Here is a 16,543-nt window from a genome sequence, read left to right as displayed (position 1 = left end):
CAAACGTTTCTTCAATTCCTGAAAACTTGCCTCACACTCATCAGTCCATTTGAACTTAGTATCCTTCTTCAACAACTCCTTCATAGGCTTCGCAATCCTTGAGAAATTCTCAATAAACCTCCGGTAGTATCCTGCGAGTCCAAGAAAACTCCGGATCTCTCCAACGGTAGTTGGGGCTTCCCACTTGGTCACGGTTTCAACTTTAGCGGGATTTACTGCTATACCTTCTCCAGATATAACATGTCCGTGGAATCCTACTTCCTTCAACCAAAATTCACATTTGCTGAACTTGGCATATAATTGATGTTCTCTGAGCTTTCCAAGTACCTAACGCAAATGCTCCTTATGCTCCTCTTCATTCTTTGAATATACCAGGATATCATCAATGAACACTATGATGAACTTATCCAAAAACTCCATAAACACTTTGTTCATCATGTTCATAAAATAGGCAGGCGCATTAGTCAGTCCAAATGACATAACGGTATACTCATACAGTCCATATCTGGTGGTAAAAGCTGTCTTCGGGATATCCTGTTCTCGAATCTTCAACTGATGGTATCCTGATCGCAAATCGATCTTGCAAAACACTTTAGCTCCTTGCAATCGATCAAACAGATCATTGATCATTGGTAGTGGGTACTTGTTCTTGATTTTTACTTCATTCAATCCTCGATAGTCAACAACCATCCTTAACGATCCATCCTTCTTCTCCACTAGAAGTACTGGTGATCCCCAAGGCGAAGAACTTGGGCGAATATATCCCTTATCCAGTAACTCCTTAATCTGCTTCTTAATTTCCACCAAATCTTTTGCTGGCATCCTATATGGTCTCTTTGATATTGGCCCAGTGCCTGGCAAAAGCTCAATCAAAAACTCAATGTCTCTATCCGATGGCATGCCTGGCAACTCTTCGGGAAATACATCAGGAAAATCCTTTACCACTGGTACTTCCTCCTGCACCACTCCTGATAAGGAATTTACTTGTGTCCTGTTTGGCGCATGTCGGGATACATACTTGATCCTTCTTCCTTCTGGCGTTGTGAGCAAAATTGTCTTACTGGCACAATCGATGTTTCCTCCATACATCGACAGCCAATCCATACCAAGAATCACATCCAGAACTTGGGATTCCAAAATAATTAAATCCGTTGGGAAAACATGCCTTCCTATACTTAATGGAACTTGAAAACATCCTTGACTGGCCATGTACTCCGCTCCTGGTGAGCTTACTAGCATAGGTGTTTTAAGAATCCTAGTGGGCAGGCTATACTTTTCCAAAAATCCCCTTGATATGTATGAATGCGATGCACCAGTATCAAAAAGAACGAGTGCAGTAAATGACTTAACCAAAAACTTACCTATTACTGCATCGGGCTGAGCTTCAACCTCCTCCACATTAACGTGGTTCACCTGTCCCCGGTTGAAAGGGTTCGGCTTTTTCTAGAGCTTCCATTGCCGTTTTGTCCTTTAGGACAGTCATTTGCATAATGTCCTGGCTTCGAACACTTATAGCAAGTGACGTGGCTCAAGTCCTTCTTGGCTATGGTTGATGGGGTGCTGTGGTTCTAGCCATTGCTTCCTCCATTCCCATTACCATTCTTGGTGCCATTGTGATTGTGCGAGCTACCTACTGCATGGGTATGCTGAAAATGTCCTCCTGGTCTAGGGGTAAAACGAGGCTTCTGCTGAGCTCCTGAATTATACTTTCCTTGTCCATACTTCCTCTTGCGGTTCTCAATTTGCTGTTGCTTCCCTTCAATCATAAGAGCACGATCTACCAACTCCTGGTAGTTGTTGAAGGTGGCTACCATCAACTGCATACTCAACTCATCATTCAGTCCTTCCAGGAATTTCTCCTGCTTAGCTGCATCTGTAGCAACGTCATCTAGGGCATAACGTGCTAGCTTACTAAACTCCTCCACATACTGGCCAACTGTCCATCCTCCTTGGCGCAAGTTACGAAACTCACGCTTCTTCATGGCCATTGCTCCTGCTGAAACATGGGCAGTACGAAAAGCTTGCTGAAACTGGTCCCATGTGACAGTGTCGACTGGGAAGGTGGCTGTGAAATTCTCCCACCAAGATGCTGCGGGTCCTTCTAACTGATGTGCTGCAAACTTAACCTTCTCCACATCTGTGCATCCTGCTGTGGTTAACTCCCTAGCTATCTTGCGGAGCCAATCATCTGCTACTATCGGCTCGGTGCTACTGGAAAACACCGGCGGATTCAACCTAAGAAAACGGGCTAAGTGGTCAACAGGTGGGGGTGGTGGTGGTGGGGTGTTGTTGTTGTTCCCCTGATTCTGATTTTGAACTAGAAACTGCATCAAGGTGTTCTGCTGCTGGATAAACTGGGTGAGCTCCGGCGGAAAGGCAAATTCGGGGTCACGTCTCGGAGGCATCTGAGGGTTTAGAAAAGATGAGATATAAGAATAGAGGGGGTCTAAAGAGAAAACACTACCCATATGCACATGAGGCAAAAGCACACAATTCACTTCAATCAATCAAACAAAGGCATACAATCGATCTAACTATCGCAAAGTACTCCGACTACTATATTTACATGGTGGACTACTACTACTGATGAGGTGGTCTACTAGAAATATTCTACGGTTGTAGACTCCATGATATCTGCTCCTGCTTCATCAACATAGTCATCTTCGCTACTATCTTGTTCCGAGTCGGTGCCGTCAATGATGATGTAGTCTTCCGGGCTAATCTCCTTGGGTTCTTCGTCTTCATCTACTGGTGTCGGGCCTCCCATAAATATTCCAATCTTCTTGATTAGATCGTCATTCTTCTCCACCAATACTTCAATTTCTTCTTCATAATCTTCGCGTGTAGCCTTGAGTTCTTCCTCCAGTTCCCTGATTCTAGTCTTAGCCTTCTTCAGATCTATCATGTCGGCGCACATCTGATTCTCCTGTCGTCGAATGTGCAGGTTTAACTCCTGGATAAAAGCTGCAATTGATCTATCTTTCCTGGTGCTGATCATCTCCCAGTGTTCATCTCGGCGTCCACAAATCTGGTAGATAGTATCCTTAAGATCCTTGCGGTAGACTTCTCCAATGCGTCCCATGGCGATGTGAGCTGCCATGCTCTTTCCTAGACTCCAAGTTGGTGCATCCAAAGAAAACTCTATGGGCTCAGTGACTGGCATGAACGTCCTTCCTGGAACTTGAACTCGAATCATCCAGCGCTCTTCTTCAGGTAGAGTGGCGTTGTAGGTTCCCGTGAAGCTTGGTACTCCTATGTTCAGGTATCTAGTGACTTCCTTCAAGTGGCATCCAAAGGGTGTATCTTCATCCGGTTGGGTGAACTTGTTCCTTGCATCCGCCATCCTAAAGAGTAGAAAAGATGAGAAGTCAGAAGAGAAGAGAGTGAGTAGTGATCTAGGTCTTTAGCTTAGTGGTCGTGTCCTACAGTCAGCATGTGCTCTGATACCATCTCTGTAGCGACCAGACCTCAAACAGTCTGATCTCTGTGCTCCGGTGTCATCCCTGGATCAGTAATGTTGACACCACACAGTACTCGGAGGATTTATAGCAGAGTAGCAATCACACACTTATTATATCGAGTGTCTCAAAAGAGAACTTATTACAATAAATATGGCTTAAGGCCATCTAATACTGATAAAAGCGAAAGGCTTGGAAGATAAGTGAGTCCATCAACTCCAACGGCATCAGTGAGTATAGAACCACGACCTAAAACTCCTCAATCATCGTCTGAAATTCTGCAACATTAACGTTGCAGCCCGAAAACGGGTCAGCACATGGAATATGCTGGCAAGGTAACACATAGAGAGTAATGGAATGCAACAGCTATACTATATGCATATTTGGCTGGTGGAAAGCTCTATGGTTACAGTTTTGCGTAAAGCCAATTTTTCCCTACTTGAAAGGAATAAAATTAATTACTATCATGGTGGTTGTTAAACATTGAGAATGGTTGACAGCATTCTCAATCCCAATTAAGTAACATCATTAAAACCCAACAATATTAATTTTAGAGTAACATGTTGAGATTCACATGATAATCCAGGTACTAGATACTCAAGATGTCCATAACCGGGGACACGGCTAACCATGATTAGTTTGTTACACTCTATAGAGGTTTGCGCACTTTTCCCCACAAGACTCGATCGCCTCCGTTTGGTTTCTCGCACTACAGGGTGTTTGAGAAGACGGATGACCGAGACACAGTCTTTCAGAAGCGCTAGCACCTTACGACGGATAGACCGGTACACCTACTTTCCCCTACATCTGCTAGTCTACCCTGTAAGAGTTCGCACAACTTAGTCAACTATGCCAGAGCCCATAATGGCTTGTGGCTGCACACGGAAGTTTCTAGTATGAATAATCTCATGATCCCTTTGAGCCTGGGTGGCGGTCCAAAAGAAAACAGGCAAGTCCTGGAATCCCCAGGTGCCTCAATCCACCCAGATGTGTGTTAGGTTGCCACCTTAGATAAACCCTTAATTATCAATCTCACATCTGTCATGGATATCACTCACCCAATCCACGTCTACTAGCATAGCATGGCATAATAAGCAAACGTAGAAGTAACTCCCAAAGGTTTGATAATAAACAGGTAATCGGTACTACCTCATCTACTTCCCATCCCACAATTTAATTAGATCCTAATCATGCAATGTGTGAGGATTGATCTAATGCAATAAAACTGGGTTGTAGATAAAGCATGATCAAAGTGTTACTTGCCTTGCTGATGATCCGCGAAACCTAGAGATTCGAAATAATAGGCGGCGCACTCCGGGTATTCTATCGCAGACAAACAACAAGCATACAATAAGTACTCATCTAATGCACAGGTAAAACTCAAATAGAAGATCTAACCAGAAAGTTCAACTTAAGAACCCTGGTTTGCAAAAAGAAACAAATCGAACGAAGTAAAAGAAATCAAACGGCGAAAGAAAACAACTTCGTTCTAGTAATCTGGATCTAGGGCAAATTTTACAGTAGCAAAAACATGTTTAAGTTGATTATTCGGAAAGAGGGTTTCGAGACGAAACTTCAGGCGCTTGAATCGCCTGATTCCGATAAACGAGCGAAAAGTTATACTAAAACGAAAATCGGATCAGAAATCACGATCCGAAAATAACCGTGAAAAATCCGACGAAAAAGAAAAACGACGAACAGAAATATTTTTTTTAAATAGCACGGAAAACGAGGCGGCGACGAACCTCGGGCGGCGCGCAACTCCGGCGGCGGCGGCGGCTGGGGCGGGGCTAGGGTTAGGCGGCGGCGGCTGGGCTCTCTCTCAGCTCGGGCCTCGGACGCCTTATAAAGGCCCCGGCCAGGGAGTCCTGGCCGAGTACGGCCCGTAGTCGGTTCCGGTATTTTTTTTTAAATAATTCCGCTCGAAAAAAAATAAAAAGAAATACTAAACGGACTCCAAAAATCACGAAATAAATTTTGCCGAGTTTCTAAAATCAAGCCCGATAAAGTGAACATTTATCTGGGCCCAAACTACAACTTTGAAAAACGCGCATTTTTCCTAAATTCAAATAAAATACCGAAAAACTCCGAAATAAAACTTATTTGATTTTTTTATTAAATCCTCAATATTTCTATATTTTGGGAAAGTCATTTTATTCCCTCTCTCATATTTTTGAAATAGAAATAATTGATGATAAAATAAAAAAAATCAAACGATCCTGTTTACATAATTTGAGAAAACTCAAATATGTAAATAACGAAATCCCCAACTCTTTCCATGGGTCCTTGAGTTGCTTAGGATTTTCTAGGATCAAAACCAAAAGCAAAATAAAATATGATATGCATGATGACCTAATGTATAACATTCCAAATTGAAAATTTGGGATGTTACATGCTGGTAGTCGACTAGTAAGAGATAAAATAATCTAAGCCCAGATACTGAATCAAGCGAGAGGGAACTGACGCAAATATAATAGCTCCAAGTAGCTAGATATAACTGAGGTATGAACATAGTGTATGGCAACCAAGAGCAGACAAAAAAATCCAACACTTATCACTTATATGAACAGAGCAGGCTGAACAGCAAAAGAGATTGTTGAAAAGATGCTAGCTGGCCAAAACTTTGCATCAACTTTTTTTTATTCTTTTTTCTGAATTTTTCTTTTTTTTCAACTTTCAGGCCGGCCGCTAGTAGAAGTCACGTACACAAATATCTGACCAAACAGGTATGAAGGGGTGGCCGGGGCACGTCCGGTGTAGCCCATCGGCGCTATCCAGCGGTAAAAGATCTCATGCCATTGCTGAAATTCACGTCCCCCACCCAGGGCATTTTGGTCATTTCGCATCTGTGCCCTTTTCCGATTCGCTGCCTCCTCCCCCAATGAGTGCCTCCCTCATTTTTCTCTCCCTCGAGAGAGAGCCACCGCCGCTAGCCATCCTCCCCGTCCGCCGCCGCCAACCATCCGCAGCCGCGCCACCATCCCCTCCCCGTTCCTCTCCCGTAGCTGAGCCAGCCATGGCCGGGAAGAAGTGCAAGTCCTCTTCCTTCCTCCCTCACCCCTGATCTGAATCCTCTCCCGGAACCCCAGCCAGCCGCACGCATCCCATATGGCGCCGCCCAGCTCGCAGCCCTCGGCCGCCGAGCCATCGTGAGGCTCCTCGCGCAAGCGCACGACCTCCTCAAAGGCTGCGCCCGAGGCCGACCTGGAGTTCACCGTCACCAAGGAAAGGTAAGGGGAGGGGAGGGGATGGAAGGGATCGAGCGACCAGGTGAGGCAGCGCCCAGATCCACGGGGCCATCGACACTTCGTCATCGACCTCATCCGCGACCGTCCTCGAGGTCGGCCATGCTGGTCCGGCCCGGCAACAGCCATGGAAGGAGAGGCCCGAATCCCTGGCCCTCCAAGTACGCGCCTGCTGCAGGCCATCTCCGGTGAGCTCATCCACAGATCTCCAACTATGGTGCGTGCGCATGATACCCAAACCCCTTGTCTTGTCGGTTTCTTCATCTCCCCTCCTTGTGATTCCTTGGTTTGTTTTGTGCGCAGTTGCTCCGATCTGGAAGAGGTGGTGGAGCTTTTGTTGTTGCTGCTGCAGGTGGACGAGGCACCACCCCCTCTTTCTACTTCTGGACACAACCTGGTGGTGATTGCTAATTTCAGTGTTAAAAAATTCAGTTCAATTCAGTCATGTTCTTTTTCTTTTGTGGGGAAATTCAGTCACATTCAATGTTCAACTTTTAGAGTTAACAAACTGTTGTTATGACCACTGTGGTTTAGATGTTCAGAAATTCAGACAAGTGGTATGATGAAATGAGCCACCTTTTAACCCCCTACTAAACCTACCGTGAACGTGTAGAGAGCCAATGCAGGGAGGTGTGGACATTTTACCATGTTCATAGGAAGAAATCAACATAAAATACACAGCTTGTAGATGATTCGTCAACCACCATCAAACACAACTTGTAACTTTCTGGACTAAACTGAACCGTGCAATTGACTCAAAATAAAACTGAACCGTGCAATTGACTCAAAAATAAATAGTAAATATACTTTGGTTGTGTCTGCAGAATTGCATTATGGAAAGATGTGTGTGAGGTTACCCCGTCGCCACTGGTTCCAACTTTGTCCATCATGTCGCTCTGATGAGAAGACCTCGTCCATGTTTCATTAATAGGGTAGAGTGCTGCTGAAGTATCTATGTTGAACAATTATAACAGTACCAAGTAAGTTTGCTCCAATTGCATTTGATGCAGAAGGCACAACACCGCCATCATGCGTTAGGTTCAGTAGAAGGCACGACACCGCCACGCTCTCCTCCACTACAACGCCACGCACCCGGTAATTAAACATGCTTTCTCTTCATTCAAGTAGTAAGAGCATCTCTAGCCCCCCCCCCCCCCCCGAGTGCCACCCCTAGGCGCCTTTTCTTCTGCCGGCGAGCTAAAAATGGCAAAAAATAGGCCCAGCCATGCCCCCCAAGACCTCAAAAAGGTGCCGGCGAACCCAGGCCACACCCAATGCGCTGGGGGGCAGCTGGGTGCGCTGGCAGAAGCAACAGCCAATCATATTCCTCCATGTATCATTTTTTTCTGGTCCACTCATTCACTTTTTGCCTGGCAACTGTCCTGGGGGCACCAACGGCTGGGAAACCGTCCTCGCGTTTCATTCGGCGAAGATGTTTTGCCCCCCAGGACGTGCTATATTTGGCCCGGCGATTGTCCTGGGGGGGCTCCAATGGCTGGAGATGCTCTAATTCATTGTATTTGCATGTTTCCAGCAGCCATGTATCAAAAAAAGCTTCAGCTTTGGGTTGTTGATTTAGCAGCATCAATCATTAATTGTTCTGCTATATATGTTCTTAACCATGACAACCTGATTAGGCTCTTAGTTTATTATGGTCTGCATGAATCTCTTCTTTGTTTCTTCATCTCCTCTTATTCTGATTCCTGCGTTTGTTTTATGTGAAGGTTGCTCCGATGAGGACAAGCTGCTTCTGCAGGTGGACGGCACTCAAGGCTGCTCTGCCTATTCCTCCTGCTACCCCCACACGTGGTGAGCCCCACCCGTTCTCGAGCTACCCCTGCAAATCTGATGTGATGTGCACAAAATACTTGCAATTGTTCTCGACACAAGAGCATGTCATGTATTGTTCTATTTGAATGTGCAATTTCATTGCTTCTGTGCTGTTTGATGCTTGCTTCACAAGAGGGAAATCATGGATATAAACTGCGCTTCCTTTCAAGCTGAATAGTAATGATCACCATTTGGTTCCATTTTCTCCTCTGCATCCAGTGTTTACTCTCTCATAGATGTCCATATATACACAGTTCTGATCTCCTTTTTTCTGCGCCTCCATACAGCGAACACAAAGCCGTCGATGCATTGAGGGCTCAATGTCGTCTCCGCCGGCTGAGCGACAAGCCGGGATTGGGCCTGCACACCGTCTATCAGCACCCTCCCGCGTCTCCATTCACGGATCTGCAGGTCAACCCCTCTTCTCCTCCTATCCACGCATCTTCTTTTCCAGAGCTAGGTGTATGGTTGCATGGCAATTTGTGTTTTGGGGCTCACCATGTTCTGCTTGCCCTGGTTGGCCAATGAGGCTTTCCTTTTCTGGTAAAGGCCAAATGTACTATTCTCTATGCTTTATATTTTTGTAGTTCCTTTGTTTCCATGCTTGTTTTTTGATGGGGTGTAAATATATGCTTTTTTGTTCCTTGTCTGGATTCAGGTAGGGCCTAACATTATTGTTCCTTTGTGCATGGAAATGTTGGTGGTTTTGTTCCTTTGTGTATGGAAGGGGGCCTTGATTAGAATTTCTAACGTTTGAGTTGTAATTAGTGTTTTTGTTACACATGAAAACATATGGTTGTTTGTCCAATCACATATGGAAAAGAGAGGATTGTTTGTCCAACAATTTTCTTTCTCTGTGATAGTTTTACTAGAAATAAAGCATAGTCACTATTACATCCTATTTTATATCTTGTTGTGTTGTGATATCTGTATAGACTCTGTCTACGTCCTTTTGACATTCCAAGTTTTGTTTTTCTATGGCTCAATTAGTTACCCCGTATCAAGAGAAATTTAACTGGTATTTGCGGTAGAGTTAGCTGAATTCATGAAGCAATGATTTAGTTATTATTAAAGCTGAAACACAACATGTTTTGACAAATGCGTTCTAAGTAAAGCCTCCAACTAACATAACCAAAAACATATTCTTTAGGTTTATCATCTATTGAAGTATTATGTAGAATTTAAAATCATACGAGGCAAAGCAAATGAGCTCTATGCACTTTCCATGTAGCACAGAACAAAAATAATCATGTATATTTTGGATGCACCTAGATATACTCATCAGCAAGGCTAAGGTTATAGGGCACTCACCCACATTGTCGATATCTCCGTCACTATGATCACCCACATGATGGACAATTCCCTTCTTTCTTTTCTCTGTGGCTATTGACACTTAATGCTATTACTGTGTGCATATATGTACTGTGATCCATTCTCATTCTTCATATCTTGAGAAACTATCTCAAGATACTCGCGTTTGTGTTTTGGAGAAAGCCTATTCTATGATTAATATATCGAGTATGGATGGCGCGATATCACCTGTCTTTATGATGATGTTCTTACAGAATATAGGTTTTATGGTAACACGTCTTAGCCAACACCTATACTGATGCTCAGACCAGATGATTATAGTCTCTCCTTGCTATTTTTCTTGAGGTGTGTACATCTATCTAGACAATTTAATTAAAATATACATTCCATACAAACCATCAATACATGTTAGTTGACTTTGAAACTAATCAGTAAAAAGGTTGTCCCTTTCGCATTTTATGGACATAAAGATTTGGTGTTGACTGTCGATCTTTAGTTAACACATGACCTTACAACCGTAGGGAGTGGGAAAAAACTTATATGTTTGGCACATTTGAAGAACATATCATAGTAACAAAGTTTTGGTAAACAATGTCCTAGATCTCAACCATATAGAAATACTAAATATATGTTTATTTGTATATGGATTAATTATACAGACTTATAAAACCTTGTGCAGGGCACATAAAAGAAATTTGAAATAACTATTATTTCAATATTTGCTTTTTCAGTTGAGCATAATAGTTTATAGCCTGATAGGCTTGGACATAATTGTCTAGATGTACTGCTCAGTAGGCGACATCCTTTGGGAAATTGAGGATGTCCTCGTGCATTTTCTAAATACAATTGTGGCAGATCTGAGGAAGGAGGGGAGGAATAATCTCGCGGGAGAGTTCGGTGCAGAGGAAGAAGAACAAGATATTATTTATTTCTTGTGAACAGTCAAGCTTGTGCATTGTCCCACTGTAAGTTATTTCAACAATAGTAGTAACTGTTATCTCTGGCCATCTGTCGCGACATTTTCTTTAACCACCAATGCATATTTATTTTCTTGTTAATAACTCTCATAATTGCCTGCTACTGTTTCAGTTCTGGGGCCAGGCAACCTTGAATCCAACGTCCACCTGCAGGCTACATCTCAGGTAGGATAAAAAGATTGCAGTGAACTTGATGGGTATATCATTATTGTTGCCTCCTAATTTGTGTGATGAGCAAATGTGTAGATTGTGTGTAAATCCGAGATGCCTAAAACGGTTGGGAAGTGAACTTGTTACCTCGGTTCAGTTTAATGGCATGTTAAACTCGATGCACTTTCTGGACTGTGACATTTTTCCTGAAATTTTGGAAGTGACTGCTAATGTAGTCTAAATAGAGTGACTGAGTAGTTACTTTCTCACAAGAGTTGACTTCCCGTTATTACTCCCTGCGTCCGAAAATACTTGTCATCAAAATGGATAAAAGGTGATGTATCTCGAACTAAAATACGTCTAGATACATCCTCTTTTATCCATTTTGATGACAAGTATTTCCGGACGGAGGGAGTACTTGCTAAGATGGATTGGTGGTTTTTATGTTAGATGGAAAATATTACATCAATCTTTACGGCTTTTTATGGGCAAGTGATTCCGACTCCATAATAAGGAATAATATAGCCCCAGTGCTGTGATAATGTTAAAACATTTACCTCTTTTATCGGTTCAAGTTATGTATTTGCTGCGAAAAAATGGTCTTATATCAAATAATAGCCTAGAGCTTTTGGAGTGTTATTACTTGTATTTGTTGCTTGGATGTATAAACCTTCAGCAGACTGTCAGTTTTGCTTTTATATAATCTGTTTGTTTAAGTCTGCTGCATATTGGTCAAAAGCTCATGCTAATTGATGATGTTAGGTGATGATCTTGTATCTAACAGTGATTTCTGAATGCATGCTAAAGAAAACTCATGAACATCATGGCGCCTTGTTGATGGGGTGATCAATTGCTACTATATTGGGACCCTGCACTTAAATTGTAGGTCTGATTTTGTTTTGGAGTTCTCCTGCTACCCACAAGCTCAGATAGTTCTTTTGTTTGTGCAGGGGAAATTGCAAAGCATATTATGAATTGTTACAAGAAACTATTTCCGCTGTTTTGGTGCAACGATGTTGCTTTTTAGTATGCTTCCCGTATCTTGGTATCTTGGAATAATAAACAGATAGATGTCGTGTACCAAGATTGTTCCTTGTTGTTAAGAGGGATACAAATATTATACAAGAATTTTTCTGATGACTCCTAAAGCATATTTGGATATACAGCAAAGTATATTGTCGCTTCCCTGTTAGTAAAACGATTATGTTAGAAATTTGGTTGGCAGCCCCTACATTTGGCTGATTGCTAGTTGACTGGATTACTCATGTTTGCGGACTCTGGTAACTTATGCCTACCAAGAACTACATGAATTTTGTGTCTTGCTGCAGTGAACATTACCAAACTAATTCTAAAGGTGTTATAATCATGTTTTCTTTTGCATTATCAACTTTTAACTTTTGTCATTTGTTAACACATTCCTTTTGCATTATCAACTTTTAACTATTGTCATTTGTTAACACGATTATTTAGCATGTTCACTATGCGAGTACTCCCTCCGTCCGAAAATACTTGTCATCAAAATAGATAAAAAGGAATGTGTCTAGAACTAATATACATCTAAATACATCCCCTTTTATTCATTTTGGTGACAAGTATTTCCGGACGGAGGGAGTAGTAATAATAGGAGCTATTTATTTGCCAGATAACTAACACTATTCATAAGGCATAAGGGTTAGAAAAAGAACTGTATTCTTGCTGTGTTGATTTTCGTATGGCACACTATGGATTCTTTGTGTAACACATAATGTCGATCAACATGTGTTTACAACGCAGGGAGGAGCCGGGCGACAAGGCAGTCAGACCAAACTCTCTATCCATATATATAGGTAGTCTGATGTTATGCCATAGCCGAACCATATATGTTTCGTGTACTGCTCTATCAATCTGGTCTTTTGGTATATTAGACTCTATCCTTTGTAATGAACTTATTGTCATGGGCGATCATTATGACTGGATCGTATGGTATGAATCGGGTCTTTATGCTTTGTGATGAAATATCATATTATCCTGTTCACCAGTTTGGTTTGGTTTTGAGCTAAAACGTATAAAAATACATGGCTTACAACAATGGATATATGTGATGATATATTGAGTGATTAAGCATAATTTTAGACTTTCGGTGCTGGACCAATGGGATGCATGGGGTAATTGAATGTTTCTTCTTCACTTTATTATTATCGGTTGGGATCAGCACTCGCGCGCGATCTAGTTATGATGATGCTGCCTATACAAAGCAAACCTCGGTGGCTATAAAGTGGAGCACCATGGCGAACAAGAAACTGGCGCTTGAGGACAGACACGAGTGGAACTGATGTTTGATGCAACACGGCGCTGCTGTACGCGTCAGGGCGGACAACAACGAGGTGTAACAGATGGGATGTCGGATTGCACGCAAAACAAAGGAATCCAATGCAATTTTGATAGTTTTTTTTTCAGATTATGGACGAGCTTGCGGCGGAAACTATGGTGGAGAAAAAAAAGTTCGATCTAGTAGACAAAATTTTCTCGTACAAATCTAAACCAGCACTATTTGTAGGATGATGCAACCAAAAATTCAACTACGCAAGTACTAGATGCAAAAATTGCTAAAGGCTAAAAAGATAGGTGCAAAGGATGAACTAATCTTTCTTTCTTTTTTGGCTTTTTTTGGGTTATAGGACATGAAAAATAAACTAATCTAACAAAACTGTAAATCTCTCACCGATGAAACTGAAAACTGATACCACTTATGTGACGGCGGCCCGATGTTTCGATGAGAGTGAGGATAACTATCAATTTGGTGGATTCTGATCTTGACGATCCGGCTATACAATACCCGACGATATGCCTCCACAATCGCTAAACCAATCTCCAATGGTTATTGACCTTGCCGTAGGCACGGTCAACCTGAACGACGAGGTTTGAGTTCCTGCAAGCAACTAAAGAACTGGCAAGAACAAAGGTGAATTGCAATCTGAAATTACGAATAAAAAATTAAGCACATGAACTAGATCAAAAGTTGGGGTTCCATTTTGGATCTGACAAGGCGGTAGTCCTACACGTCTCATAGATGTGAAATTGTAACATGACTAAACAATACAATAAAACCCGCGTAAACCCTAGAATATGATGACTATTTATTAAAGGCCGGCATGGAGAACGCTTCGTCTATTTTCTTGGAAGTCAAGACGGGCCTGCTAATTGACCGGACCCACACGCTATCTGATTTGAAAATAAACTTCTCATATCAATCTGGTGGCAAACTGCCTCATCGGTACTATAGGGCCAGATGCGCAACACACAAGGCCATGCATGGGCGCAAAACCTATACGGTGCCCTCAGCGGCCGATACCGTGTTAACGGTACAGGGCGCAGAACGTCTGGAGACAGTTCGGTCCATATCCGGTGTAGGCGTTAGAGCATTGAGAGGACCTTTCCCTAGTACGAGAGGACTGGGAAGGACGCACTTCTGGTGTATCAGTACACCCCCTTGTCACGATGGGCCGGCCCACATTCCTTTTTTTCTATATTAAAGACGCCAAAAAAACTGAATGTAAGCACCATGATTCAAACCGGCAATCGACTGGTTCAACACACACCACCTAACCAATAGGCCACCTGCTGTTGACGTGGTTAGTTATAGCTTTTCCTTCTTTTCTTCTTTGTACCTTCTTTTTTGTTTTTTTGTTGGAACGGTTTTGTTAGTTTTTATTATTTTCCATCTTAATTTTTTTCAATAATACAACATTTTTCGTTTCAATTTTGTGAACTTTTTTAAAATTCGATATTTTTTTTCAAAATTCAATGAACTTATTTTCAAATTCGATGAACTTTTTACAAATTGGATGAACTTTTTTCAAATTTGATGAACCTTTTTTCAAACTCGATATTTGTTTTCAAATTTGCCAACTTTTTTGAAAATTCTTGTACAATTATGAATTCATGAATTTTTTGATTTTTTTTAATTTTGCAAATTTTCCCTTTTTAGTTTTTTTAAACAGCAATGGTTTTTTCGACAAGTGCTTGCAAGAGAAAAAAGGCTAGCAAAGGAGCGAGCAGCGACCGATTGAGCCAGCAGCAGCGGTCGAGCGAGCAGTCGAGCGATTAGCGATCGAGCGAGAGCAGCGATCAAGCGAGCCAGCAGCAGCGGCCGAGCGAGCAGTTGAGCGATTAGCGATCGAGCGAACAAATGCATGTTGATTCGATAATGCTCAAGTGTAAATCTTCTGTATTAAACTTCGCATCTTCACCCGAGGTTTGTGCATGTCTTCTTTAATCCTGCATATAAAATATTGTGTTGTATTTTTGTTTCGGATAACAAAATAATAATTCATATAATTTCTATTAGAATTCACCTGATAATTATCTTTACGCGCAATAATTGTGGTTATATCCGTACGGGTCATGTTTATATTAGGTCGTTAATCTTCTTCTTCTTGTCCGCAAGCCACTTCTTCACATGCTCATCCAAGAGGGTTTCGTCTGCCAACATGATCATCGCATCCACCACGTCCTATGAGAGTTGCAACCTCTCCTTCTGAAGCTCTATGTAGCCAAATGTCTTGGCCTTCTCGAGTTCCCATTTGATCGCCACCCCTTGGTGGTCCACCATGTCCGAACCTCCTTGCGCCGCCGCCGCCTCCCTTTCTCGCTGCAGGCGTTGCCGCAACTTCCGGGCGGCGTCCTCCGCCTTGCAAGTCGGAGCCGATGAAGGGACGCCGACGGACAAGGCAGACTGCGTCTTCGTCGCGGTGGTGGATCGGGACCGGTGGTGAGGATTGGGAGCAAGGGTGGAGGACGGTGAGGGTTCGGGTGCGGGAAAAGTTGGAGGGCGGCGGGAGGAGGAGAAAGGGTTTGGTGCATTTGGCGCAATTTTCGATGGGGTCGGGCTGACGGGTCCGACGTGGCGGGCGCGCCTGGGCATCCCATATTTGGGCTAGATATGAGGGGTGCTGGTCAGTCCAGGCATTCGAGGCCCGTTTAAGGAGCCCGTCTGGATCAAAAAATTGTGACCGGGTGGCCCACCCGGGTGTATGAGCCAGGCTTGAGGTGCCCGACTGTAAATGCTCTAATCATCTAGATCCGGCGCTCAAAGGCTCCACCCTCCCCCAGGGGTTTGGTTCAGGCGCCTCCCCAAAACTTCGTCGGGATCCGCCACAACCGGCAACGGCGAGGCCAGAGGTGGCCGGATCCGGCACAGGTTGGTCTCTCCCCTCCTTCTTCGCCCACCCTCTCCTCCTTACCTCACGCCACTTGTCTTCCCTTTTTTGCAGGTCGCCATGGCGCGGACAGCGATGATGGCAGGAGGGGCACACACATCCGTGGAATGGGACGCCGCCATGGAGATGGAGATCCTTCTTCACACCACGCAGAGGCCCCATACTTTGCTCTACATGTGGAACTTTTGTGGGCTGCACGGTGTGTCACTTTGTGTGAGAAACAACCTGACATGATTTAGTACATTCTCCCGCCCTATTAACAAGAGTGCTTAGTTAATAGTTTGCAAGACAATTGTTCCTTTAATCATTTGTTAGTTGTAGCCAACAAATAATGACTTACCAGAAAAATAAGATTACGCAAGATTATAATTCGC

The 16,543-nt window shown here is 43.1% G+C and overlaps 1 protein-coding gene across 8 annotated transcripts; it reads left to right on the top strand.

Moving 5' to 3' along the window:
- The first annotated feature begins 8,061 nt into the window (after window positions 1-8,061).
- Window positions 8,062-12,934, top strand: LOC125531552 (uncharacterized). 8 transcript variants are annotated; one of them, XM_087519071.1, is made up of 8 exons: window positions 8,062-8,357; window positions 8,428-8,512; window positions 8,821-8,944; window positions 10,099-10,189; window positions 10,700-10,809; window positions 10,934-10,986; window positions 11,779-11,853; window positions 11,922-12,111. In XM_087519071.1, exons 1-4 carry the CDS (start codon window positions 8,195-8,197, stop codon window positions 10,141-10,143), a joined length of 417 nt encoding a protein of 138 aa, XP_087375197.1. In that variant the 5' UTR covers window positions 8,062-8,194; the 3' UTR covers window positions 10,144-10,189; window positions 10,700-10,809; window positions 10,934-10,986; window positions 11,779-11,853; window positions 11,922-12,111. The 8 variants fall into 8 exon arrangements, 1 of the variants encoding a protein (XP_087375197.1); XR_015601721.1 differs by having other exon boundaries at window positions 8,088-8,512; window positions 10,106-10,189; XR_015601724.1 differs by lacking the exon at window positions 10,099-10,189 and having other exon boundaries at window positions 8,101-8,269.
- Window positions 12,935-16,543: the final 3,609 nt, after the last annotated feature.

The sequence above is a fragment of the Triticum urartu genome, chromosome 4A (assembly GCF_056163025.1).
Source record: "Triticum urartu cultivar PI428250 chromosome 4A, HENAU_Tu73, whole genome shotgun sequence".
NCBI classification, from domain to species: Eukaryota; Viridiplantae; Streptophyta; class Magnoliopsida; order Poales; family Poaceae; genus Triticum; species Triticum urartu.
The sequence above is the reverse complement of the archived record's forward strand: the minus strand, read 5'-3'. Positions and strand labels throughout refer to the sequence as shown.

What these genes read in the sequence shown, in the direction of transcription:
- LOC125531552 (XM_087519071.1), top strand. Translation starts at nt 8,195, where the DNA reads ATGGCTGGAGATGCTCTAATTCATTGTATTTGCATGTTTCCAGCAGCC. An exon ending in TCCTGCTACCCCCACACGTG is followed by an intron (nt 8,513 to 8,820) that starts GTGAGCCCCACC and finishes GCCTCCATACAG; the next exon opens with CGAACACAAAGCCGTCGATG. An exon ending in CTCCATTCACGGATCTGCAG is followed by an intron (nt 8,945 to 10,098) that starts GTCAACCCCTCT and finishes ATGTTCTTACAG; the next exon opens with AATATAGGTTTTATGGTAAC.